This window comes from Dendrobium catenatum, unplaced genomic scaffold (assembly GCF_001605985.2).
Source record: "Dendrobium catenatum unplaced genomic scaffold, ASM160598v2 fragScaff_scaffold_1449, whole genome shotgun sequence".
NCBI classification, from domain to species: domain Eukaryota; kingdom Viridiplantae; phylum Streptophyta; class Magnoliopsida; order Asparagales; family Orchidaceae; genus Dendrobium; species Dendrobium catenatum.
This window is the reverse complement of record NW_021319911.1, coordinates 1,587,226-1,614,160: the sequence shown is the minus strand read 5'-3', so window position 1 is coordinate 1,614,160 and position 26,935 is coordinate 1,587,226. Positions and strand designations below refer to the sequence as shown.

The window sequence follows — 26,935 nt, the reverse complement described above, 5'->3', positions numbered from 1 at the left end:
TGCTATTATTTGAATTTCGTCAGCCACTCACACCAACTGACCATTTTTATAGCGGCTAGTCTCTCATTTACAATGTTAATGACTGATAAGACAACATACAATCACATGACGTAAAACATCCCAAGTCAAGTGTCGTCCATCTCTTGCCAATGTTTGAAATTATGAGCCACTAGCATTCACCTTTATGATCATCGATCTACACTCTTATAAGAGGAGTAATTGAATTGATCATAGATGTTCCTAATTGTTCGACATTTAATGTTCGTCAATATCCGATATTTAACATCTACAGCTATCTGATATATATTTTTTGATCTTTTGTGTCATACTAATAAAATCATTTTAATCGTATCAAATCACATAATATATTATCTTCATGTAATGTTTACTTAAAATAAATAATCTCTCTTATAAATTTCTCCTACCTTTATTTGTGTGAGAAATGATTGGAATGATAAAAAGAAGATTTAAGCAATCGCTTAGAGAATAATTACAAAGATATACTGTTTTTAACCCTTAAAAGTTGTGGTAAATATAAGTTTATAAACCCTAAACCTCGAATCTGATAAATAAGAATTTTCTTTCCTATCTCTTCCCCGATCCTCCGAAGAAGAAGCCGGCAATGGCCTTTGCTCAGAGGCAACTCTTGAGCTCGGCGCTGTCCCCAGCGGCTCCTCCTCGACCTCGGCGGCCGGTTTCGAAAATAGTTTCTTCCGCCCATATCGCCGAGCAAAGCGGTTCTCCTTCCCAAATCACTTCATCTAAGGAACACGAGCAGTGGAACCGCAAGAAAGTTTTCTTACTCTCTGTCGCCACTGCCTCTGGTTCTGCGGTTGGCGGGGGATTTGTTTTCAGCCTTTTCTCAACTCCACCTCCTGGAAGTACCGGAGGCGGCGGGGGTAGCGGTTGGGGAGGTGGTGGTGGTGGCGGCGGCGGCAATGGCGATAGCGGGGGATTCTGGTCCAGATTTCTTTCTTCTCTCTCTCCCCCTGCACGTGCGGAGGAGGAGAAGATGGAGACGGGTGCAGGGCCGGAGTGGGACTCCCATGGCTTGCCGGCCAACATCGTGGTTCAATTAAACAAGCTTAGTGGGCTGAAGAGGTATAAGATATCGGATATCGTCTTTTTCGACCGCCGACGGGGCTCCACTTTCTCTAGTTCCGTTGACTCGTTGTTTGAGATGGTATCTCTCCGCGCAGGCGGTGTCTACACCAAGGCTCAGATCCAAGCTGAGCTGGAAACTCTGGCCTCCTGTGGCATGTTCGAGAAGGTCGACCTAGAGGCGAAGACTAAGCCGGACGGGACGCTTTCCTTAGTAGTCTCATTCACCGAGAGTACCTGGCAGTCTGCGGACTCGTTCAGGTGCATTAACGTTGGTCTCCTGCCACAGACAAAACAGCCGGATATGGATCCGGACATGACTGACAGGGAGAAGCTTGCATATTTCAAGAGCATGGAAAGGGACTATCGGAGGAGAATTGAGCGCTCCCGGCCATGCCTGCTGCCAGTTTCAGTGCAGAAGGAGGTGATGGAGATGCTGGGTAATCAAGGGAAGGTGAGCGCTAGGTTGCTGCAGAAAATTAGGGACAGGGTGCAGAAGTGGTACCATGATGAAGGGTATGCGTGCGCTCAGGTGGTCAATTTTGGCAATTTGAACACCAGAGAGGTTGTTTGCGAAGTGGTGGAGGGGGATATAACTCAGCTTTCCATCCAATTCCAGGACAAACTTGGAAATATCTGTGAAGGGAACACCCAACTTCCTGTGATCCGTAGAGAGCTGCCCAAGCAGGTGAATTCCTTATTAGCTGAGCAAATGTGAAGTCCTGCAAAATATGGATTGCTTGCCTTATTTTTCTATTTTTTGGCAACGAAAGGTATTCAGTTGATAGTTTGATTTTAGTTTCTTGACTAGATTATTGGAGTAGACGTTTGCTTTCTGTTTAATTTCTGAGTTAATAAAAAAATCATTGCAAGTAACTACTTTTCATGATTTTTCTTTTGATTAAGTATGCAGTCAATATTCTTCCTCAATCACCCAAGAAAATGGTTAATAGTGGGTCCTTAACTGCTAGTATTTGGAAAGTTTGAGCATTATCAGGTTAAGTTCCTCTTACATGTAGAGGGAAGTGAAATTTAAATATCATGAGAATGAAATAGGTCATTTTACTGAAAAGAAGTTAAGTGTCTTATTTGAGGGGATACTAGTAGCTTTAAAATTTTAACAAGAATATAGTAATGGATTGGTAACTAATAGACATATTCTTGTTTGATGGCAATAAAAACAACAAATGGAGCTCATTCATAACTGATGTAAAGTTTCTTGAAGGGAAAAGAAGAGAGGCTGCCTCATTCTGTACCCTTTAAGCTGATATGCATATTGTTGCCTTCTCCAGATGTCCAATATGTTTAAAAAATCTGACTTGAGTTCATCACTAAGCTAAAGGAGGTATTTTGGATGTAAACTTCATAGATGATTCATCCAGATGTCCAATATGTTTAAAAAATGAAAAACTATCAAAATATTTGATTCTAGAAATTTAGGGCCTTGAGATTATATATAGGATTTCTTTGAATTTATATGGAATTGATTAGGATTTAGGACATAAGGTTAATTCGATGCATGATAAATTCTTTTGTCCTAAGAATAATATTTCATGTTATTTTTTGGAATATGCAATGTTGATCACTTATTGAGATACCCAATAACACCTAGTAGACTATTTTGTTCAAGATCCTACGGTTTCTTGTTTAAGCAAAAGTTGGGTACTGGCGTGCCATATGAAAACAATTGAGGATCATGTGTACATACTGAATGCTCATTTAAATGTCTAATGGCCATGAAATCGGCATGGTTAATAAGTCGTGCATGTGTTCGTCCCTATAAAATTTAGTTTCAATTGATGATTGATATTGAATATTAATCACTACATGAAGATCTATTGTGGAAAAGGTGTTTCTGTGTTAGTAACATAACTTAAGAGTTTTGTCCTACTTGATATCTGTTACAAGATCTAGGTTCAACTTTCAAGTGATAGCTGAAGTTGAAAATCACTATATTATAAAAATGCTATAAACTTGGTTCTGTGATAGTTACATAATTTGGGAGTGAAGACATAAGGCTTTTGCCATTATTTGAGATTAACTGAGCTTGATTTTTTTTCATTGTAATGTCACTTTACGCAAGAATTTAGAATTTGGGTTGTGTGACAATTGTTAATATTTGAGCAATGATGGAGAAATTTGGTCTATTATTATAAGTACAGTAATATCAATAACAATGAGAGTGAAAAGCAACAACTGGCCACAAATACAATAACAATGATGATGTTGATGCACTTTACCTTGTAATTTGGAGTTTTATGAACTCATCGTCATCATTAACCTTGTGTGGAGGTTGAGGAGGATGATTAGTCGTGAACTTGTTCACTTCAACCCTAGATATATAAGGGGTGTATGTTTTAAGGACAAATATTAGAATATAGTAGTGTCTTTAAAACATACGAATTTAATAGCGAGTCTATAGGTAATAGGTTTAGCTTTTGTTAACAACTGAAATGTAGAAGACAATATTGTACTAGGTTGGTGTGGGGTTTATTAGGGCTGTAAACGAACTGAGCTGAATCGAGCTTCGGCATTTCGAGATTGAGCTCGTTTGTCAAGACCTTGTTCGAGCTCGGCTTGATAAGATTCAAAAATTTTCTTGTCTATGTTCGAGTTTGAGCTCGTCTAGAAAACATCTGTGCGAGCTCAGCTTGTGTTCATGTTTGAGCTCAATTCATTTTAGGCTTGTCGAGCCTATTAATGAGTTGCTCGTTTAACGAAATAAAATATCTTAATCAAGTAGCTTACGGACCAACAACAAGCCAACGAACAACCCATCCCTCGTTGCCTGCTAAATAGTAAATGCTACATGAAGGAGAGAGAGCAAGGCGGTGTGAGACTAAACTTCTCACTTTTTTTAGTTTTGCTGATGCATGCCACGGAGGATAGAGAGCAAGGCGAGTGGGCTATCCAAAAAGGGGAAATGATTAAAGTAAAACTGTCACGGTGGAGCAAGGAGTGAATTAAATTTTTTTTCTTCATCTGTCATGATGGAGCTTGATTAAAGCAAAACAAAACCACTCATTTTTTTCATCTATCTTTTTAAATAAGGAGTGAATTAAATATTGTTAATTAATTTAATTAATTTATTATTTATTTTTAAATAAATATTAACAATAATATTATTAATATTTTCAAATAACAAAATGTGCAAATAAAAAATGGCTTTATATGGCCTTAAATAGTCTTTGAGAGAATAGTTTGATAGATTCTCACTAGTTATAAATAAAGCTAGATACAAATAAAGCCAAGGAGATCGTACCCACTTCATTAAACACTACATTGATGATAAATATGAATTCTCTGCCTATATATTAATGATATAATTATCACAGACGATGAAAATAGCTAAAATGAGTTTCTCTTGGAAAATATTGCTAAATAATTTTAAATTAAAGAGTTGGGTAAATTCAAATACTTCTTGTGAATAGAAGTTGCGCAATCAGAATAAGAAATACTTCTTTATCAACAAAATTATATCATGGACATACTAAAAAAATAAAAATGACTAATTACAAACCTTGTGAAACCTCATCTGAAAAAATTGGACTTAGGTGAAGAAGAAAAAAGTAGTGTACATCGGACAATATTAAGATTAGTTGAAAAAAATTCTATCTCACAGACATCTAGACATTACATTTGCAATGAGTCTCATCAGTCAATTTATGCACAAACCAAAATGGTCTCACCCTTAAGGTGCTTATATTTAATTTTCAGATATGTTAAATCAGTCATGATAAAAGAATTCTCTAGAAAAGTATAATACTTTACAAATTGAAGGGTATTTTGATGCAGATTATATTGAATCACAGGTAAATAGAAGATCCTCAATAGTTTTAATGTATATTTTTAGGGAAAATGATGAGGACATCGTCAGCAATTTCGACACGTGTACCATCGGAGACACCGGAGATCGACGGCCACGATCAGAAGTTTTATTTTAAGTCATTTTATGTAGTAGTTTATTTTATTTTTATTTTTTCTATTTTTACCCTTATGGGTATTTGGTCGCTATTGTAGCCCAAGGGGCATTTTAGTCTCAATTATTCTTAAATTTCTTATCAAGCTCCTTTTGTATGTGGTTTTACATCAGAAAATCTTATAAATGGAGGAGTAAGAGCACATTGTTTCAAGATCCAACATTATATATGAATTTAGAACTATTGTCCAAAATCTATGAACTTTGGTGGAGCAAAATCATTTTAGAAGATATAAAAATTAAATGAGAAAGATCAATAAAGATTTATTGTGAAAATAATTTTGCCATCAGCATTGTTCATAATCTTGTACAAAATGATTTTATGAAGCATGTGGAGTTTGATAGATATGTCATAAAAGAGAAAATAACAAGTGCGTTGATTTATAGTCATATGTGCCAATAGTACATTAACATGTAAAAAAAATTCAAAACTAGATTTATCAAGAATGTGCACGTTGTTTCAAGATCCAACATTAAATATGAGTTTAGAATTGTTGCCCAAAAAATCTATGAACTTTGGTGGATCAAAATCATTTTAGAAGATTTAAAAAATAAATGAGAAAGGTCAATAAAGATATATTGTGAAAATAAATTTGCCATCAGCATTCATGATTTTATCAAGCATGTGGAGTTTGATAGATATTTCATAAAAGAGAATAAAAAGTATGTTGATTTGCAGTCATATGTGCCAAAAGGACATCCACATGTAAATATTCTCATTAAAGGACTCTACAACCTTACATTCAAAAATATTGTAAGTAAAATTGGAATGGTAGAATCATACCATTCAGTTTGAAGGAGAGTTTGAAGGGGAGTGTTGAATGATCGTGGGACCCACAAGTCAAGTAATCTTGTTGGACATCATTGAGCACATGGATTAAAGGTTCTAACCATTGGATCGATCCTCTTATAATCTTTAGGTTACAATTGGTGTACCTTCTCTTCCTCTTTAAGTTTCCGGCCCTTGGCGGAGATTGTTTTTTTAAATAGTTTTGATTTATTTTCATCGAAAGAATTTTACAGAAGTTTGTATGTAATTTCACACTTTGTGCATAATGATGTAATAAAATTTAAATTAGCTTTTCTACATAATATGTTCCATTGAAGCTGGAATAAATTTCTGTCTTTATTGTCGATGCTTTGGAGCGCCTGAATTGTAAGACAAACAACTTTTTGAGATGATTTGAGATAGCACAAGAACCACGTTGATTGTTCAAACAGATCAGACTAGCATGCTAGACCTCCTTGGATGAAGTGGTATTGATTAAGAAGAAAAGCTAGGTTTGACAATGATATTGAAAATATGTCCTTTCTCATCATCCTTTTACCCACAGATAAGAATTGGTCAGCCTTATAATTGCCTTGTAACAGATGAAGGGGTGGGAAAAGTCGGAGATGGACTTGACGGAGTTGTGATAGCTTGCTGAGCTGGGGCTTTGCTATATCATCTTTGAAACCAACAACTTTCATGCTTTTTGGTCCTCATTCATACCTCTTATTTCCCATATTCTGAAATTCTAAACTGATCCTCTATAAATAGCAAGCTATGGCGTGTTTTCACCGTGATTGCATGGCTTAGAAGGCCCTAGAAAGGCCCATGAGAATCTTTTGATTCAATTTATGAATTGTTATTTGCTCTGATTGCCTAGGAATATTTATTTAGCCTTCTGGAGATTTATTGCATTATTATTATTATTATTATTTTTCAATTACTAGTGTAATCTTTGTTCCTGTGTTTTGAACTTCCATGAATACCTTTTGATGGTTAAACTTGTTACAGCTACGGCCAGGGCATGTTTTCAATATTGAGGCAGGTAAGCAAGCTTTGAGGAACATAAATTCACTTGCTCTGTTTTCCAACATTGAGGTGAATCCAAGACCTGATGAAAAGAATGAAGGAGGAATTATAGTTGAAATCAAGCTTAAAGAGTTGGAACAGAAATCTGCCGAAGTTAGTACTGAGTGGAATATTGTACCTGGACGGAATGGGCGACCAACATTGGTATTCTTGATGACTGACTTATGTGTTGCATGCTCTTAAACTGAAATTTCTTTCTTCTTGTCATTCCTTACTCCTGCTCAGTTGGTGTATTAAAAGTCAATTATAGTACATTTTGTGTGTTCTCACATACATCTGAATGTTCGTAATTTTAGGCGTCTATTCAACCTGGTGGAACAGTGACCTTTGAACATAGGAACATCAAAGGGCTTAATAGATCCATAATAGGTTCTGTGACATCAAGCAATCTTCTAAACCCTCAGGTATCATATCATGTTTAATCAAATTATTGTTGTTCTCTCAAATATTGATTAACTTTTGTTTGCAAAACTTAGTTTATTTTATTATTTCATGTGCTTGAAAAAATAGAAAACACTTTAAGGTATCTTGTTCATATTTCTGATTTCTGAGTAACGAGGTGCTGGAACTCCTCTGTTTCACTGTTTATTTAACATACGAAAGAGCAATGAAGATTTGCGTGCGGACTTCATAATGTATCAAGGAAAGCATTTTCATTTATATTATGTTTTTCTAAGTCACGCTAACTTGTCTGCCTTGCTGTTTAGTGGAATAAAGAAGTTGAGCAGTAATGTGTTTCTACATTATGCTGGTGCTTTCATTGGATATTTGAAGCATTCTGTAGATGATATGTTAACTTCACCTGTTAGGAAACTATGTTTTTATTTGCATAAGTGATTCTAAGAAATCAAGAAATAAGTAAAATATGTGTTGGGTACACCTCTAAATTGTCGCATAAGCTGGCGTCATGTGTAGAAATATCAGTGAAGCCTGTTTTACTTAATTATAGTGATAATTTGTTGTTTTACATGGGTTTAAATTAAATTGGGAATATCCAAGCACGCAAAATTTACTAAAAATTGATTGCTTATATTCTTCAGAACTGAAATTATAGGGTATAATATATCAAATGGCAGCTCTTTACAAAGAATGCACATAATCGCATGATTGCATTAATGGAAGAAGAACACACGTTCAGTGAACCTAGTGCGAAGTTAGTGGGATTGTGCATATAAGTACTGGGAGAATTAGAAGCATATGATAAAATGGTGTGAAGTTACTATTAAAGAATGAAGCTAGTTTGTGTCAGAAGACGATATTATTCGGTTCAAAATATATGAGGTTCGCACCAAGATGTTTTGAATGATTGGGCTACGCTGCAGTAAAAATATTAATATGTGCAAGCTTCAGCAGTAGCTGCAATGATTTGCACAACAGAGAGATGTGAAGTGAAGCACATGGTGCATCGTGTTTCATTAAGTTTACTTATACTGCCACAGGGACACATACATTGGAATCTTATATTCAAATAAACTTTGGAGTCCCTGATACTAAGTTTAACACTTGAACATGACCTTATTTTTGTTTTCTTTTCATATAAACATTGTTAACTCTTAATATATGATATAATATAATAATTTAAATTGGGATCCATTAGGCATAAGTGTTTTAATAGTGTAGAGTACGTATTTGATGTATCAAAAGAAGAAGTTCCAACACAATCTCTATTGACAAAATAATTCTATGCACCCTTAATAACAGTGCTCTAAGAAGCTTATCTTGAATGGGAGTTATACCCATATCAACATTAATAGATTCCTTGACTTTCGGATGAGCCATGGCATAAACCCTCGGTTGCACTTTTTTCTTTCTTTGCTGATCCTTATTTGCAGCCAATGCACCAAACTCAGTGATTTTCTGTTTCCCACTTCTATTAGTAGATCATTAATAAAAACTTCTCTACACCACAAATAATTAATTCCTATGTTTTTCGTTCATTGATTTCACTAACAGCTTGTCCAGTACGTTTTTATCATTTCTTAACGGGTCCTTGCAAGTTGCGCCATAGAAGTTTCATATGTTTCTATATGCAAGTAATGTGCGCATGGATGATTTCTGAATCCAAGGAATTGAGATGGCTTAAAACCTATGATCAGCACATGACAATTTGTTTATCGTTCATGATATTGCTATAATAACCATCTATAAATTCTTATTCACTCTATTAATAATTTTATGTTGTTGATTGTCTAGGATGATCTGTCCTTCAAGCTTGATTATGTGCATCCTTATGTAGACGGTGTGACCAACCCACGCAACCGAACATTTCGTACTAGTTGCTTTAACAGCAGAATAAAAAATAATTTAGAATCACTATTTAAATTTACCCATCGTTGCATAGCATCTTCAGATGACCAGGTCCCATATTTATGAATTATATTGATTTTCCATAATTTTAATCTATCCTTAATAGATTTTTAAAAATTTCTAATAAAAAATTAAGTTTGTAAATCAAGCATTTAATTGTTATAATTAAACATTTAAATTCATACCATTTCCTTCTATCTCCGAACTCAGCTCACACGACCCATTGTGTGAGGACAAGTTTATTTTTTGGCATTCAAGGATTTTTTAGTAGCCATTTTCTATGATACATGATAATTTTAAATTATCACTTTTAAAATATTTTAACAAAAAAAGCTTAATCTCAATATTTACCTGGTCCTCTAGCTTTGACCATTAGTTAACAAGTTGGCACCATTGCATTTGATCAACTCCAGCTGAAATAGTCTTCATAATTTTATCATTTAGTTTACTATCCCAATGCTCAAACTTTAAATTGGTTTTTAAATTACGCCATTTAACACCAAGGGATTGAAGAATCCAATGGCGTATATGACCGGGAAACTCATATTTTGACTGAGTTTGAAAATGTGATATGGTTAATGATATAAAATTGAAAAAAAAAATTAAAATTTTAGTGAAATATATATACCTCAACTTCAGCCAACATCTTTTTTTTGAAGGACTCCAAACCCTTATTTCTTTAATTAGGAAAGGCTATTTGAGCCAAAATAGGATCTCTTGTGACTACACCAAGATATGTTCCTAGAAAAATTGACTCATAGATGTTATAAGATAAGTTATTTTCATTTACATCTATATGAATTCATGTCCCTTGCGGCATATTCTGAATATCATCACATGTTTTTCGCCCCCTACGCCTAATAGGATCCCCTTGCTCATCTATGCAATTTAAAATAAATGAATAAGCATGAATATCATAATAAATTTGAAATAAAATGAATGTCATAAAAAGAAAATAATACTTATGAGCTATACCCCCTCTTCAGTCTCATGGGTCCTACTGTCCTCAAACTCTTCTTATGAATTTGGGTGTACTGGAGTAGAAGGGGTTTCAATCTCCCTACTACTTTGTTCTCTACTTGATCCTCCTCCACTTGATTCACCTCTGCATATTGCCTTCTTTGCTCGTTTGAAAAGACTATCTCCTGTTATTTCATGCAAAGAAAAAAATGAAGTGTTTAGCATTAACATAAAACAACAAATAAAAAACAATATACAAATAGTAATATATAAAGAGCAAATATAAAGAACAATATATAAAAAATAATATATAAAGAACACTATACAAAGAACAACATATAAAGAAAAACATATAAAGAACAATATATAAATAACAATATATAAAGTGCAATATATTAAAGACTTACAATCAATTGCATCTCATAGTTTAACTCTTACAATATAATTCCAATTCATATTTTTGGCATCTTGAATATAGAATGCAGGTTCCACTTGTGAAGAGAAAACAAAAGGATCATCTTGAAGTTTTTGACTCGTATGAATAAACCTTAAGAAGTTCACACTAGTATAACCAAATTCATCTTATTGTAAGCTCGTTAAACTTGTATTTGCCATATCACATCTAAATAATATCACATTGAATATGTTAGAGTAATTAATTTCAATGATATCATTAATATTTCCATAATAACTAAAGTTCTCAATCTCTGTTGTATTAACAACACCAAAATTCTATGTATTTTTGCCTTCATCTCATTCTTTTGTATGGAAAATATAACTATTAATGAGAAGACCCTTGTATATATATGCAATTTTTTTGGGACCCTTAGCTAGTGCTTTAATTTCTTCGAAGATTAGCATATCAATTGATCTTGAAACCTAGCAAGGAATACAAAATTTAATGTCATTTATGAAGTCCACTTTAATGCCATTTATGAAGTCTAAAAAATATAAAGTACTATAGCGCGCTTACTGTGACACGCAACCACTCGTGAAATCTTTCATTGTTAAGTCTCTCAAAATCTGATATTATTAGATGTGTATGCCCACGTCACTTTCTCTTCTCTTCATCCTTGAAACATTGTCTATAGCATTCAAGATTAAAATAATGTCGAAGGACATATCGATGTGCCTGAATGAATGAATTATCATCTAAGTTGAATGGAGTACCACCACTTGAAAACTTAAAAAAAAAAAAATTTCCTCAGTTATTGCAGTCTTATTCAAAAATTGATCAAAAATTGAGATCAATCCAGATATTTAGAACAGAAAGATATCCCTTCTTCAGCAATATAACCCTCCGCAAAAGAACCTTGAGGTTGTGCTTTGTTAGCTACAGTCTTTCAAACCAAGAAAAATCTGAAAGTAATAAAAACCATTAAGAAACTTATATAAATATGAATACTATTAATATTAATGAATAACTACTACTGAATTACCTCTCTAATGGATACATCCATCTATACTGAACTGGACCACCTAATTTTACTTTCTCGGCCAAATGAATAAGTAGATGGATCATGATCGTGAAGAATAATGAGAGCATTGATCTTTCCATTTTACATAATATTATTACAATGTTATTTTGTAGCATATCCAACTCATTCGGATTGATAACCTTGGAACAAAATGACTTCAAAAATTTTGATATCTCCACAACAATATGTATAATTTCATCAGAAGAGGATCATGACCTTAAAGCAATTGGTAGAATTTCTTCAATAAGCACATGACAAACATGGCTTTTAAAACCCACAATCTTACATTCAGTAACATTAACACACCTTGTAATATTAGATGCATAACCTTTTAGCATTTTTAAATATTTCAAAACTTCACATAACATCAACTTCTCCTTTTTGACATTGTAAAGCAAGTTGGGGGCAAAAAATAAGAACCATCTATAAGACTTTATGGATGCATCTCACACTTGATTCCAATATCTATCAAATCTTGTCGTTCTTGCAAGTTATCTTTAGATTTATCAAGATTAAGTAAAGTACCAATGAAATTATCACATATATTTTTTTAATATACATGACATCAAGATTGTGTGGTAGTAAATTATACTCCCAATGAGGCATTATAAAGAAAATTGATTTGTTCTTCAAAATTTGATGTTCAGTTATTTCTGCATTACATCTTCCTTTTAAGCTTCTTAATTTTCCCAAAGAAAAATGCGCATTTTGTAATTGTTATAAAATGTCACTACCAGTATTTCTTGTAGGTGCTTTACAAATCACCTCTATGTTATTGAAGTACTATTTATGTTGGCAAAATAAGTGATTCTTTGGTAACCAATGATGATGACCCATATATGAGCTAGAATTTCTTCCCTCTATATAACCACAAAGACTATGTATTTTCGACACAACAAGGACAAGGAAATCTACATTTAGTGCTCCAACTAGAAAGCATACCATAAGCAGAAAAATCATTGATTGTCCACAATAATGTAGCTCGTAAGTTAAAAGATTGTCCAAAGGCTGCATCATAGGATGCCATAATTCACACAACTCATATATTAGCGGTTGGAGATAAACATCAATATTATTTCCCGGACTCTTCTCCCCTGATATAAAAGTAGACAGAATGAAAGATGATTGTTTCATTGCAATCCAAGGAGGCATGTTGTATGAAATCAAAAGTACAGGCCAAATGTTGTATGTACTACTCATAATCTTAAATAGATTAAAATCATCACTTGCTAATGCGAGACAAACATTACATGGATCTAAAGAAAAATTAGGATATATATAGTTAAAGGATTTCAAGGTTTCTCCATCAGCTGGATGCCGTAACAATCCATATATATTTCTCTGTTTGGTATGCCAAATTATCTCTTCGGTACATTTTTTTTTTAAATATTCTTTGAAACCTATAGAAATCAATGGAAGTAACGAACAACCTTGGCAGACTTCCTTTGCTTTTTCTTCCTCCATTTGAACTTTTTTTAGCACTTGCCTACCATGAAGAACCATAAATATGGCATACCACTTGATTGAATCTATATTTCCAAAATAGACAACAATCATCTGGACATTCATCTATCTTTGTATATCCAAGATCGATCACTTTCATAATCTTCTTCACTTCATATGTATTCTTAGGTAGTAATGAACCATCAAGGAAAGCTTCAATCAATTGATCAAAAGATCGTGCAGACCAAGAGTGTAATCACTTTAGTCAAAATAAATGTAAGATCAATGATAACTTCTTGAATGACTAACAGCCATGGTATAATTGTGCTCATACTTCCAGTAATAAATCCTGAAATTTCTTCGCACTATCATTTGTCAGATCTACGTTGCTTTCATTAAGTTCAATATCTAAACTGACATTGTCTGAGTAGAATGTGTCCCTTAACAATCCTTCTATATCATTAGGTCTTGGTTGCTCTTCTTGAATTTGTACTTCATTAACATTAGAAGTATCACTAATTATTTCTAATCTTGTTACATCAATTACAAAAGCATGTTCCTCTCCATGTCGATTCCAAACAACTTATTTGGGAAAAAATCCTTTAGAGAGTAAATGAAACTTAACATATTTTACATAGTGAAAATATATGTTAATGCATAATTTGCATGGTCATAAAATTTTTTATGCCGAATTTTGACTTGGAATTGCAAATTCAAAAAAATTATCAACACCTTTAAGATAGTCACTTCTCCATTTAGGTTTTGATATTCAGCTGTTATCCATCAAATCTGAGAAAATAAATTCCCAACAGTTTCTGAGAAGAAAATATTACTCAATTAGATGAAAGAGAATAAAGACTGAATAGAATTCTAAAAATATTACCCAATAGTTTCATGTTTTATTTCAAGGATCAAATAAGTTTCATTGTCATAAATTTATAGTCAAATTGATTATCATCTCATCAAGATTATTCGTTCATGCAATTTCAAATGATTTAGTTTAGATCAATTTGTCTTGAGTGTCCCTTTCTTGATTTTCCTCCATTTTTTTAATAGTAGATGACTTTCATTAGATAGAATGAAAAATAATCACTGCTATATTCAGCATTCGTCACTTCTACCCTGCTGGTCCAGAAGCCGCAACTGAATGTCTTTGCAGCTCATTGTAATCACGGCGACCATCCAGCGATCATAAAATTTTTCCTAAAAATATTAGTGGCGGGTAAAACTGGCGGGAAAAGTCAAAAGTTGTACTGCGAAAGCCTAATTTTTTGGTAGTGTACTCCTAAGGGAAGACAACAATATATCTTTTAATCTACTTCTAAAAATAAACATAGGTTTGGTCTGGGACAGCTCTCTTATTAGAAAGATACTTTAAGAAGCAGTAACAAAATCATCCCAAATGAAGCCTTAGTGTTTTTCAAGCTTCCAATCTTAATATCTAAATCATCCATGGTTTTAATAATAAAAATCATTTTGATTGCAAGATGTAAAAGTAGTAGATGAAATAATAATTAAGCAATTCATTTTAATATTCAAATTTGATGCTTCTTGGCCTAATACATATATTATCATATGATTTCTAAGTATATATTATAAGAGAATCATTTTCTTTCTTTAACCTATCATTTTTTTCTTTAAGACTCAATAATAAATTATATTACACTACATTGAAGGATGTTAATACCTAAATGATCTACCACACATTGAAGGATGTCAATAATAAATTGAATTATATTTAACCACACAAGTCAAATACTTTTTAGAACAAATACCAAAATTATCTAAAAAGAAAAAAAATCTATGGATGATGTAATAATACAATTGATATATGTGATAGTAAAAAAATTTAATCACTACTAAATTAGTCTACCATATAAAGAACACAATTTAATTTTTTTTTGAAGAAAGGAGTTAAAATGCTTTATTAAGGAAAATAAAAAAGGGGCACTACAATCTAATGGCATCCGACTCCTTCACTAACAAGCTAATGAAGGAAGGAGGGATTTTACTACTTACCACATCTTCCCAAATAAAAGAACTAAAACAGGCATAGTTAGCACATAGATCAGCTAACTTATTGATTCCTCTATCAACAAAATTAAATACAACTAAATTGAAGTTTTTAATAAAAGATAGATCTATGGAATCATTACCTACTTTCTCCACCATCTTCTTGATGAAATTAAAAACATTTTTGTTATCACCTTCAATGACCAATCCTTTATAGTTCATCATCATTCTCTAATTACACTCTTCAACGAAAGGATGGACTGAAGTTCCATAGTACCTGGATCCCAGTGAATAAATTCTTTACCAAAGGCCATCAAAAACCTCCCATGATGATCTCTAAAGACTCATCTAACTCCGGCCTTATAGGAGTTATGTATGGTAGCATCGATGTTGACTTTGATCCAATCAGACGGAGGATGATGCCAAGTATTGAGCCCTAGATGGTTGATTAGCACCCTCGTTGCCTGAGAATGTATTGCTGAAATATCTGTACCCTGCGGTATAACAAACCGCATTTGAAGCTATCATCACTGGGCTGAAAACCTTTAAGTAGTAATAAAAATCACCGCATAAACCATAAAGAAAGTTCTCGATATAAATTTGCAAAAGTAAATCTAGGTTCTTGACACATGAAGTGAAATAATCTCACTAATAGATGAAGTGAAATAATTTCAAAATAAAATTGCCTAAATTTACTATTAATCAATTCTAAAAAAATCATAAGTAGAATCAAAATTAACTAAAGCATTCTCACCACAGTAGCTTAAGTTGGAGCCAAACCTCTTGAGAAATACAATATAAGGATCTTGAAGGAAAAGCAAGAGTAGAAAGTAGGATATGTGGAAGAGAAAACCTTGGCGGTGTTGCCACTTGTGCAACCATTCAGACCACAAAACTCCCATGTTGAAAAAATTAAAAAATATAGGTTAGGATTTATACCGAGCAGGGAGATCGGACAAACTAGACATGAGCAGACGGCTAGACTTTGATCTTTGACGCTGACGATGATTCCGATCGAAACAAGCCTGCGGGATCGAGAGATCGAACGGTCGAGCGCACAGGAGAATCATCGCACGGAGAAGGCTAGGGTTTGGGATTAAAATCAAAGAAGAGGCCGTGAATCGCGAGGCGTGAGAGTCTAGCAAGTATAAGAGGGAAGGTTTGGCAATAACAGCAGTTAAAACGGCTGGTTTTTGCATAGGTTTTAACCGCTGCTAATACCCACTAAGACCGCCCGTGATGAGTGCTTCGAAAACCCCATTTTTTGTAGTAAATATGAATGAAAAAAAATATTAAATATGTATGAGAATTTCATCATAATTACTATGTTAATGTTATATCTTAAGAAAATAATTACATAAAAAATATTTTAATTTCAGAAAAATAATGTTTTCTAAATTGCTATTTCTTAATTAATAATAATAAAATTCTACACTTAAATATTTAAAACTAATAATCAATTTTTTGAATTAAAAAAAATTATTGAGGGTGAACAGTGCGAGGCGTCTCACTGTTCGCCCGCAACCAATTCGGGAAAAATATCGCGTTCCATTGGAGTTTTTCAACGACACTTTACAGGCGTTTTGCAGACCGCCAGGAGAAGGCCTTAGGGTCGTTATTTGGGGTAATTTTTTTTACTGTTTCAAAATTGAAAAAGCACTAAAAATATCCAACCAAACGAGGGCAAAGGCTTAAATTATAAGCTCATATGATTAAATAATTAACATAAAATATGAAAAATAGTTATGATCGATTATGATTTGAACTCCATAAATAAAATATAATAAACATTTTGGAATAAGTTTTAAAAATTCAAATTATATTCATATTAGTCGCAAATTTTCTTAAAAATTAAAAAAGTCTGAATAATAACATCCTTCAAGTCTTCCAAAGTCACCCTTACAAATCTAACCTGTTTGCTTTTGCTTTTTCTAAACTTTTATTGTTAGAAGAATAGATTCTGACAAAGCACGCTTAAAGATTATTCGAAAGAAAAAACCTTCACCATTAGCTCTACAAATATAAATTATGATGATAATTTCGATTCTTCCACATCTCCTCTTATTAAAAAATCCTCTAAATTTTCTCCTTGTAATTAACTAATGTCTTACGTGCATGATTTTGAAATTCTGAATAAAATAATAAACATTTTGGAATAAGGTTTAAAAATGCAAATTATATTCATATTAGTCGCAAATTTCCTTAAAAATTAAAAAAGTCAGAATAATAACATCCTTCAAGTCTTCCAAAGTCACCCTTACAAATCTAACCTGTTTGCTTTTGCTTTTTCTAAACTTTTATTGTTAGAAGAATAGATTCTGACAAAGCACGCTTAAAGATTATTCGAAAGAAAAAACCTTCACCATTAGCTCTACAAATATAAATTATGATGATAATTTCGATTCTTCTTCCACATCTCCTCTTATTAAAAAATCCTCTAAATTTTCTCCTTGTAATTAACTAATGTCTTACGTGCATGATTTTGAAATTCATGATATCTTATACTAAAAATAATAATTATAACTACATCTTATTTTTTCAACCAGAAAAGTCTCAAATTTTTAAATTATAAGATCATTTTAATCAATCATATTTATAAAAGTTTATTTTAATATAAATCCAATGACTTTCTAAAATATCAAATTGTAGCGTAATCATCAATCATCTGGCTAATCTTCCTGATAATGTCTGATGAGTCATTAGATATTACAATGAGTTTATTCTAGATATTAAATTTACTTTTTGAGACAACATGTAGTGTTTAATTTCTGAGCAGCAAAGATCAATGCTAGACAATATTTCTCAATTGGAGGGTATTTTGTTTCAGTTGGAAGCAAAAATCTATCCCACCGGGCATAGGTGGGTTGGTGGGCGTGCTTGGTTGGCAACCCCTCATCCCAAGTTCGAATCCCCTCTCATACTGCACGACTCCTTAAGTGGAGAGAAAAGAACTGTGGGTCCTGCACCTGTGGGGTTGGTTGCTGGTAGACTAGATGAGGGATTAGTGGACATCGCCAAGAGCGTTACAAGCTGACGTGGCTGCGGGCCGATACCTCCGTTCCAAAAAAAAAAAAAAACAAGTTACTGAAAAGGAATTCACTTTAAGCTTCTCTATATAGGATTAATGATTTCCCTTAAATAGGACCATTCAAATACTAAAGGATTCATCAAATATTATTTTATGCTTTCAAAAGTCTTCTGACATTTATCAACCTAAAAATTTAATCAAAATATCTGACCCAAATCTTTTTCTTTGAAATTTTTTAAATTATAAGATCAATTTATTTTTATTTCAATGCTTTTGTCAAGAACTCCAAAATAAAACAAACTGTGGCATAATATAATATCTTCAGCAAAAATTTTGGCACACTTAGAAGAATGCAAATGTCTAGCTGTTCTATCACAGACAAAATATTAACAGCTCAACATATATTATATTGTCCCATTAGTTGAGAAAATTAGCTAAGCCATAGTTTTGGCATTACATGCCTAAGCTAAACATTTGGATCTAATCTACAATAGAAGAATGCTTAGGGATAATTACAGAAGAAAGGACAAATCAAAATTTGCAAAAGGATCCATCTCCTTGAAATATTTAATTTTAACTCTATAATTTATGGTAAATTTAAGAAATTTTTAATAAAAATTTCATATTTGAATTGAAAATTTTAGATTAATTTTACACCAACAATCAATCATATAAGATTTTTTGTCAAAGCTCATGAAATGGATCCAAATCTTTTTGTTTGACTCAATGCTTATTCAAATATAGTTGCTAAAGGGTGGAATAATAGAAAAGAAAAAGAGGAAAGCATTCTCTTATGTCTACAGGTTCAATTTTCTTCTTGCTATGATTTTCTGCATAGCTTTTTGCAGCTCTCTTGTTATGTTCTTCTCAATTGGGCTGTTATGGATTTTATCTTCTTATAATCTTCTTTTTATCCTAATGAAAATGGGCTAGTCCTTCAATTTTCCATTAAAAAAAAATAATAATTGAGGTGCAAAATTCTTTATCCTTCCCCAGAAGAAATCTAGCCACTGCTACTTTCCCACTAGCATCTTCTATGCTAGTGAATCTTTCATAAATATCGACTTTGTAAGGTATTTCTGTAATTTGCTGGTTTAGGATGTTACTATTACTATTATTATTATTATTATTATTACTACTAATGGGATTTACATACATACCACTTTTTTTTTTGATATTTATACATCTAACACCTAAAATTTTAATATTACATGCAGATCATCTATAAAATAAATACTGATGCATTGAATGAAATATTAAAGTTTATAGGATGGTATGAGTGGTAAGAGTGAAATATAAGAGTGATATATTTGGTATTAAAATTTTATATGAGTGGTATAAATGTAATATTAAAGTATTGAGTATTAGATAGATAAATAGCATGAAATAAAGTGGTATGTATATATGTAAATCCCCCTTATTATTATTATTGGGTAAGGCTACGAATATGAGTAGGATTTTTTTTTTTTTTAATTTAAAGAATCTCCTTCACTCTTCATTTTCTTAATAAAAAAATACTATTTTTCATTGATTGTCCCTCTTGAAAATTTTTTCTTCTTAATAAATTAAATATTTTAGATATTTTGCCCTTTCATAAATGTTTTTTGCAAAACACTCTATGGAAAAAAGTTCTTTTTTAATTTTGCCCCTTAAAACTAAGCATGTTTCAATCCTATTTTACCCCCTCTAAAAACAAAAAACTCATTCATCCTTTGAAATAATCTGCTGCCTTAAGATCTGTCCTAAGAATACATATGCGACGTTGACAAGTCTTTAGAGTTTTCAATTAGACGGCTAATTTATATGACTACTTCTTGAACTCTATAATTTATTATCTTATTGGTTGGAAGCCACTGCTTATTTTCTTACCTAAAATTTCGTTTAAAACCTTTTAATAAAAAATGTTGAGAAAAGAAGCATATTTGAACCAATATAGTAAATGGAAGAAGTTTATGATTTTAGTTGGGGCAACTTTCTTATTGTTTTATAAAGTTGTTTTAGTATAAAAATCTCTTAAAAGCAGAAAAAAGCATGGTCTATGGCTTTATTTTGTGTAGCTTTTTTATTGCTTTTTGAAGCAGTTTTCAAGCACAAAAATTTCTAATTTCAAAAAATTTTGTTCTAAAAAATTATTCTTAAAAACAGTAAAAAGTTGTCCCAAATGAAATACAAAACTGTCTTAAACGATGCCTATATTTTCGCCTTGTCAACCGTCTAGTAATTTATACCAAGAAGATGTTGACAACCCTGAAGAAGTTTGATAGAGGAAAATAGAAGCCCAGTAATTACAAGCAAATACTCCCAGAAGTTCAAACAAATATATGAGTTTTGAGCACTACGTTCATTGAAAAATAGAAACATGCTGACGAATGGAACCGGCTGGTTGAACCACTCCTACACAAGAGAGAGTGGCCACAAGGAACATAAAAAATTAATAATTAATAAATAAAAAGATTTTTTATAATATTTTTTTATTTGTAGGATTTTCAATCATAACAATTAAAAACTTACTTAATTACATAATTAACATCTAAATTTAATTATTTACTTATATAAACTTAAGACTTTAAATAATATAAATAATAACACACGTCGATCCTGTTACGCTTCGCCACTATATACATTTTATGTCCCATTAATATTCATTTCTAGTGTTGTGTTTGTATATGAATATAAGTCTTCAGAGGGGTTTAACAAGTAGTATTGGGTTGTGATAATGATACTCAACATGAAGAGGAAATCCTTTGGACACTAGCTTGAACCAAATAGGCAATTCTTCATAAATGGTGCATGTTAAGGGCAATCTATCAGGCAAACAGCTTGTCACTCACCACTATATTATTCATTAGCTCCCATCACATAATCTTAGCTTCTTCATTACACGTTCCCGTTCTTCCAAGATTATTCTTGACTTAGCATAAGACAACAACTACCAACCAGTTGCTTCTATAGAATCTATCTAATTTGATGTCAACTCACAAACATGCCATTCATAATGGAACTCACCATCTATGTCTCTTGCAAGTGCCAACTTAGTATTGTCTCACTCACCCGAAGCTAAATTCTCCCCCCTAACTCTACCACCAATCAATGTGCGACACATTCATAAAGTGTGGTATAGCTTTGTACATGTAAAATGTATAGTCTTATTTATTTTTTTTCCATGTATCCCTTCATGTAACTCAAAAATAGTATAAATAAAAGGTGATGGGTACTATTTAGAAAATAAAACTTTTAAAATATATCCTAAGGGATCCCTTGAACTGGTAGAAATATTTCTATTGATCTTAGATCTCTAGTTTTCCTCTAATTCTCTTTCAACACACTCCACTCTCACCTACAAGTTCAACTGCTCCCTAGGTAGACCTACTAGTAAAGTCAGGTATTATCCTCAAAGAAACGTGGATCCAAGTGTTGTTGTGACCCCGTTCGGGTTGGGTTTTATGGTGTCCCTTCTTCTAGATCCCATCATGACTTTCTCACACTGTCACAACTTCCTTATCACAATACCCTTCCTCTTCTTTACTTTCTCATCCTATTGAAGTGGTTTCCTGCAAGTGAGATGTCATCATTGTTCAATTATCATAAAGGTTTTTTCCTTAACAAAATTTAAGGTAATATAATATTTTGAAATAAAAAATTTAAATGTTGAATAAGTTAAGGGTAAATTTTAAAATAGATTCTATAAATAAATTAAGTAATTAATTAATTACCAAAAAATAAAAATAAAAATTAAAGTCACCCATTTAAAGAATGATTGGGCCTAATAGTAAATCGACTATTAATCAGACGAGTTGACATAATTTTTTTAATGAAATACATATTAATAATAAAAGACTGATTAGTATTAATGGAATTAAATTCCTAGCTATAATGTGAAAGTGAAATTATTTATTGTTTATTTTTAAAGAGACATTTATTCCTTATCACATTATAATTAGTGCTTACCACCAACATGTATTTAATAAAATCCCTAGTTGGTTATGGATGTAATGACTACTCATGACACTATATTAAATAAGAGTACATGATACATGACAAATTACAATAAAGAACAACACAAATAAGATACATGATAATAACTCTAACATACATAATTTAATGCATCCACCGCAGCCTACAAAGTATGGCATCAGTGTCAGTTTTGTAGTGTTGATGTGGTTGAACTGGTCTACCTCATAAGTTATGCTGCCCCATAAGGATAATCATAAGTTATGCTGCTCAATGTTAACCTGGCCTGTAGGTTGTGTGGTGGTATGAACATACCCTAGACTGAACAATGATGACATATCCTACTATGTAGGGTAATGGAAGAAGTCTTATGATGGGCCTTAATCGATATAAGAGGAAAAGCCAACATCTACAGGAAAACCCCTTATTATCGGCGGAAAAAATCCGCCGGAAATTTTATAAATCCGACGAAAAATATAGTTTTCGGCGCATGTTTCGGCGTATATTTATTCGCCGGTTTAAGTCGCATTGATAATTTATTTCCGGCGCAAGATATGCGCCGAAAATTTCTCCGGCGCCGTTTCCGACGCATTACCGGCGAAAAAATGGATTGTTGACGATGTAAAAAAACGACTTAATTCCGGCGCCATATGCACCGGTAATTAACGTCGTAGTATGCGCCGGACATTACCGGCGGATAAAAAGCCGCAAAGTGTGACATAGAAACCCCATGGTTTCGCTTGCGACACAAAATATACGACGCTAATTACCGGCCGACTGTGCGCCAGAACATGCGCCGGTAATTTCCGACAGAACAAAGACGTCGGTACGTACGATACAATTCGTTGTATCGTCCTTTCCGGCGCAGTTCCTTCGCAAAATTCGCCGGAAACCTGTAGCATTGACAAAAAAAAATTTCCTTCCCAGCCAACAATCAAATTTCCACACCTGCAAACCTATACAAAAATCAATTCTACAACATTTCAATTGTAACAATACAACAGATTAATAATTTCACCACAGTTTCACAACAGTTTATAGCATTAAAAGAAACAGTTCAGTACTAACAATCAACTAAAAACATCACATTAAAAGAAACTGTTCAATAAAACATGTTCACAGAAATAAACAAGTTCATATAAACTAAATTAAACTACTCTGACTCCGTGGACTCCTCCTCAGGTGGAGCTACGTCTTTTCCACTCAGCTGCTCCCTCATCTTGCGCATTTCATCCAACAACTGATTGTGTTGCTCAATATTTGTTTGAACTTGTGCTTGCAGTTGAGCTTGAACCTGTGCTTGCAGCTGAACTTGCCAATCAGCTTGTGATTTCCTTACTTGTTATAGCTCAGCTTGAAGGGCACTTATTTGTTGAGATTGCAAGGACTCATGCGAACTGGATGTGAAGCTGGATGCAGTAGAGGAGGTCATCCCCTCGTATGCCTGTGCTTGCGCACCTAAGCCATATACTCTACCATGCTGCATTCCTCCGACGGCCTGCGACCAGATGCGATACTCAGAATACTCCCATCCACCGCAGCCTACAAAGTATGGCATCAGTGTCAGTTTTGTAGTGTTGATGTGGTTGAACTGGTCAACCTCATAAGTTATGCTGCCCCATAAGGATAATCATAAGTTATGCTGCTCAATGTTAACCTGGCCTGTAGGTTGTGTGGTGGTATGAACATACCCTAGACTGAACAATGATGACATATCCTACTATGTAGGGTAATGGAAGAAGTCTTATGATGGGTCTTAATCGATATAAGAGGAAAAGCCAACATCTATATCATAATGGTCTATAAAAGTTAGTGTAGTAGTAAAGGATGGGTTGATCCCAACTAGGTTATCTTCATAATGAGTGTGAATGATGTGCATCTGCTTATGTACTATATGGATGAGCTCTTCAACTCTATTCACAGCCTACTGAATGTTAGTGTCAACATCTCCACAAAAATAATGTTGTAAGGTGTTCTCCTTCTTGAGAAAGAAATGGTGTCGTAATTACTATATGAACACTTTAGTAGAATATGACATAAGTGATAGGGCTATTAAAATGATGATTAAGTACGACTTACCAAATGTCACTTGAAGGGGTTAGAGGATAGTAACTGGTAGGAGGCTCAGTTGGTGTTTTCAACATGTATTGTATAACCCATGATCTAAACCCCCGCATGTAGCGATTTATAGAATACTCTTTGTCTACTCCCACATGCACATTGATTACAATTGATCCTCTCCTATGATCTATCTAGGATTAAGGTCCACTCATTGTCTTATAGTAGGAAATATGAAATAGTTGATGAATTGTGAATTGCATTGTCTGCTACTAGCAAGAAGGATAGGGCTGGTACATATGTGATGATCTACAAAGGAGATTTTCCAAACATAACTTAAATGCTTGCTTACACATGCATGCAAATGCCATAAACAAGGTTTTACCAAGCTTCATGCTTTACAGAAGCAACTACGAATTTTTATTTATCATATGTAACAACTATGAACTCAACATTATTTAGAATAGACCATCCATATGTTGGTGTTGAAAAGGCGATTTGCCTTGCAAGGTGCAAAACAAATCTTAATTAAATTTCTTTGGGAAAATTGGGAATTAAATTTAAATTTCAATTCTGAAGTCGAACAAACCATTAATTATGGTATACCGACTTAGAATGCGGAGATAAAATCTCCTAACGGGTTCAGACCCAGAATTGTAAATTTTCACTTGGCTATTATAGTCTAATTTAAGGGAGAACCATATATGACCCCGGAGGGTCAAAACGAAGTTCAATCAAATTTTCGACTACGATAATCAAGAGAAGTGATCATTAATTTCATATTCGAATTTATGTTAACACAAAATAAATCTCCCCGAAGAAAGAAAATATCATTTGTTAGCAGTCATTCGATAATGACAATAACGATTGTTATAAATTTGATTCCCCAAAAGAAATATTAATTATTTTTTTTTTGAAAAATTGATGTGGATTCTAAATCTCCTACGAGCGCAAGCCCTCGTAGTTAATTACATCATAGGAAAATTGAATTCCTTACGAATACTCTCGATTAAAATAACGGCAGAAATTTTATTTTAAAATTTTCTTGTAATGATATCAAGGAGGTGAATTTGAAATTTCAATCAGGATTGGATCGAATTTTGAACACTTATTTCCGGAGTCAACGGAGGAGAGGTAGGAGGTACCTAGAGATTCTTAAATAATTCAGAAGTACCCCAATCTAAGCTAAGTGTTAGGCTTTAAATTTTGGACTGAAATGAAATTTAGTTAGAGTTGAGCATTTTATTAGAAATTTGGGATTATATTCCCGAAGGTTAGGGCATTATAATCAAAGATCTATCCCAGATCCTAAATCTAAATTTGGAGACTGGATCACAGTCATCCGAACTTAACTAATGCAGTGCAAAATCTGGACTTACCCCGACCTAGATTGGGGAGCCAGCTGATCACCTATTCGATTTAAAAGAGATGAGTCTGGTCTTTTATGAAAGAGTGGTATAGACATTTTATTTAAAGTTTTGGAGTGCTGGGCCGACATCTAGAGATTTCCCTAATTGGCCCATTTAACTTATGTTGGGTGCAAAATGCTAAGGACTAATGCAATTAAAATTTTGACTCTTTTAATTTGTTTTTAATGTGATGCATACTAGTTGACAACTTCAAATCAAGTATGCTTGAAATTTTAAAAACAGGCTTAAAAAATAATTTTTTAGAAGACTGGGCTTCCCCAGGTCCGGCACCTCGTCCTCATTGGTCAGACTATCCGGACTCTACCCGCAGGCGGGGAAGGGTCTAAAATAAGGAGAGAGTAGTGCAGAAATATGCATGCGACCCCGGGGTTGATCCCCGGCTAATTCCCTAAATTCGTTATCTTTCTATGTTATTTAGACTCACTAAAATTTTAAACTTTTAAGATTATGAGTATAAAAATTTTCACACCCTTACGAGTCTTACGTATCTAGGCGAAAATAAAATCGGCACACAAACGCCAAAAAACTAAGAAAAGTAGGCAATCCTAAAGGCAATCATCTCAACACATCAAATATAAATGAATTAATTAATAAATGTACATAGGTAAAGTTACATTGCTTATTACAAATCAGAATTTTGCAGAAAGTAAAGTGGCCGGGCACCACTGACAATAACCCGGATTCTAAACCTAGTAGAGACGCAAGTGGTTTTGAATGGGATACTCTTTGTATTCAAGTCTTCAATCTTGTTCTCCTTCGGGTTCATCTCCTTTTGACTTCTTGAATTATTTGTAGTAGGCTACCCAAATGGATAAGAGGGCACTTTCCTTGAGGGGAATGCCACTCTTTCCTCTTTGGGTAGGAAAGAAGTGATTCAAATTTGGATCTCTAAATAGAAAAGGGCTACTCCCCTAAGGGATGTCCTTTTTTCTTTAGAGTCCAAGCTTTGGACCTATGTATCCCAATTCAAAACTTCACTTTCACAACACTTGACACTTATACAAATTATATTTATATCAAATCAAAATTCTAGACTCTCCTGCAAGGTTATCCTAAGCAATTAATAAATTAGGATATATTTATTCTCAAGCAGTTATATATATGCAGAAAGAAAGTAAACACACTAGCCACGTTCTTTTTATTTGGGGGCTTTAGCAGCTAAAGTACCTGTGCAAGCATTTATAATAATTAAAAATTTTTATTGACTTAGCCCCTTTTTCATTGTCCTGCATGAACGTGGCCACCTGCAGAAAACTATGTGAACATCCAGATCGTACCTATTTTAGGGATAATCTAGTCGCCAAATACATCAACCCTCCACAGAGTACA

The 26,935-nt window shown here is 33.3% G+C and overlaps 1 protein-coding gene across 1 annotated transcript; it reads left to right on the top strand.

The window, feature by feature from the left end:
* The first annotated feature begins 562 nt into the window (after positions 1–562).
* LOC110115643 (protein TOC75-3, chloroplastic-like) lies at positions 563–23,525 on the top strand. Its single transcript, XM_020848931.2, has 6 exons — positions 563–1,789; positions 6,861–7,082; positions 7,235–7,342; positions 9,132–9,296; positions 22,671–22,776; positions 23,401–23,525. Exons 1-6 carry the CDS (start codon positions 623–625, stop codon positions 23,523–23,525), a joined length of 1,893 nt encoding a protein of 630 aa, XP_020704590.1. The 5' UTR covers positions 563–622.
* Positions 23,526–26,935: the final 3,410 nt, after the last annotated feature.

Bases quoted from the DNA above. Each gene is read 5' to 3' on its own strand.
- LOC110115643 (XM_020848931.2), top strand. From the start codon at position 623: ATGGCCTTTGCTCAGAGGCAACTCTTGAGCTCGGCGCTGTCCCCAGCG. The intron at 7,083-7,234 runs GTATTCTTGATG...TCGTAATTTTAG, and splicing joins GGAATGGGCGACCAACATTG to GCGTCTATTCAACCTGGTGG. The intron at 9,297-22,670 runs GTCCCATATTTA...TTCCGGCGCAAG, and splicing joins TAGCATCTTCAGATGACCAG to ATATGCGCCGAAAATTTCTC.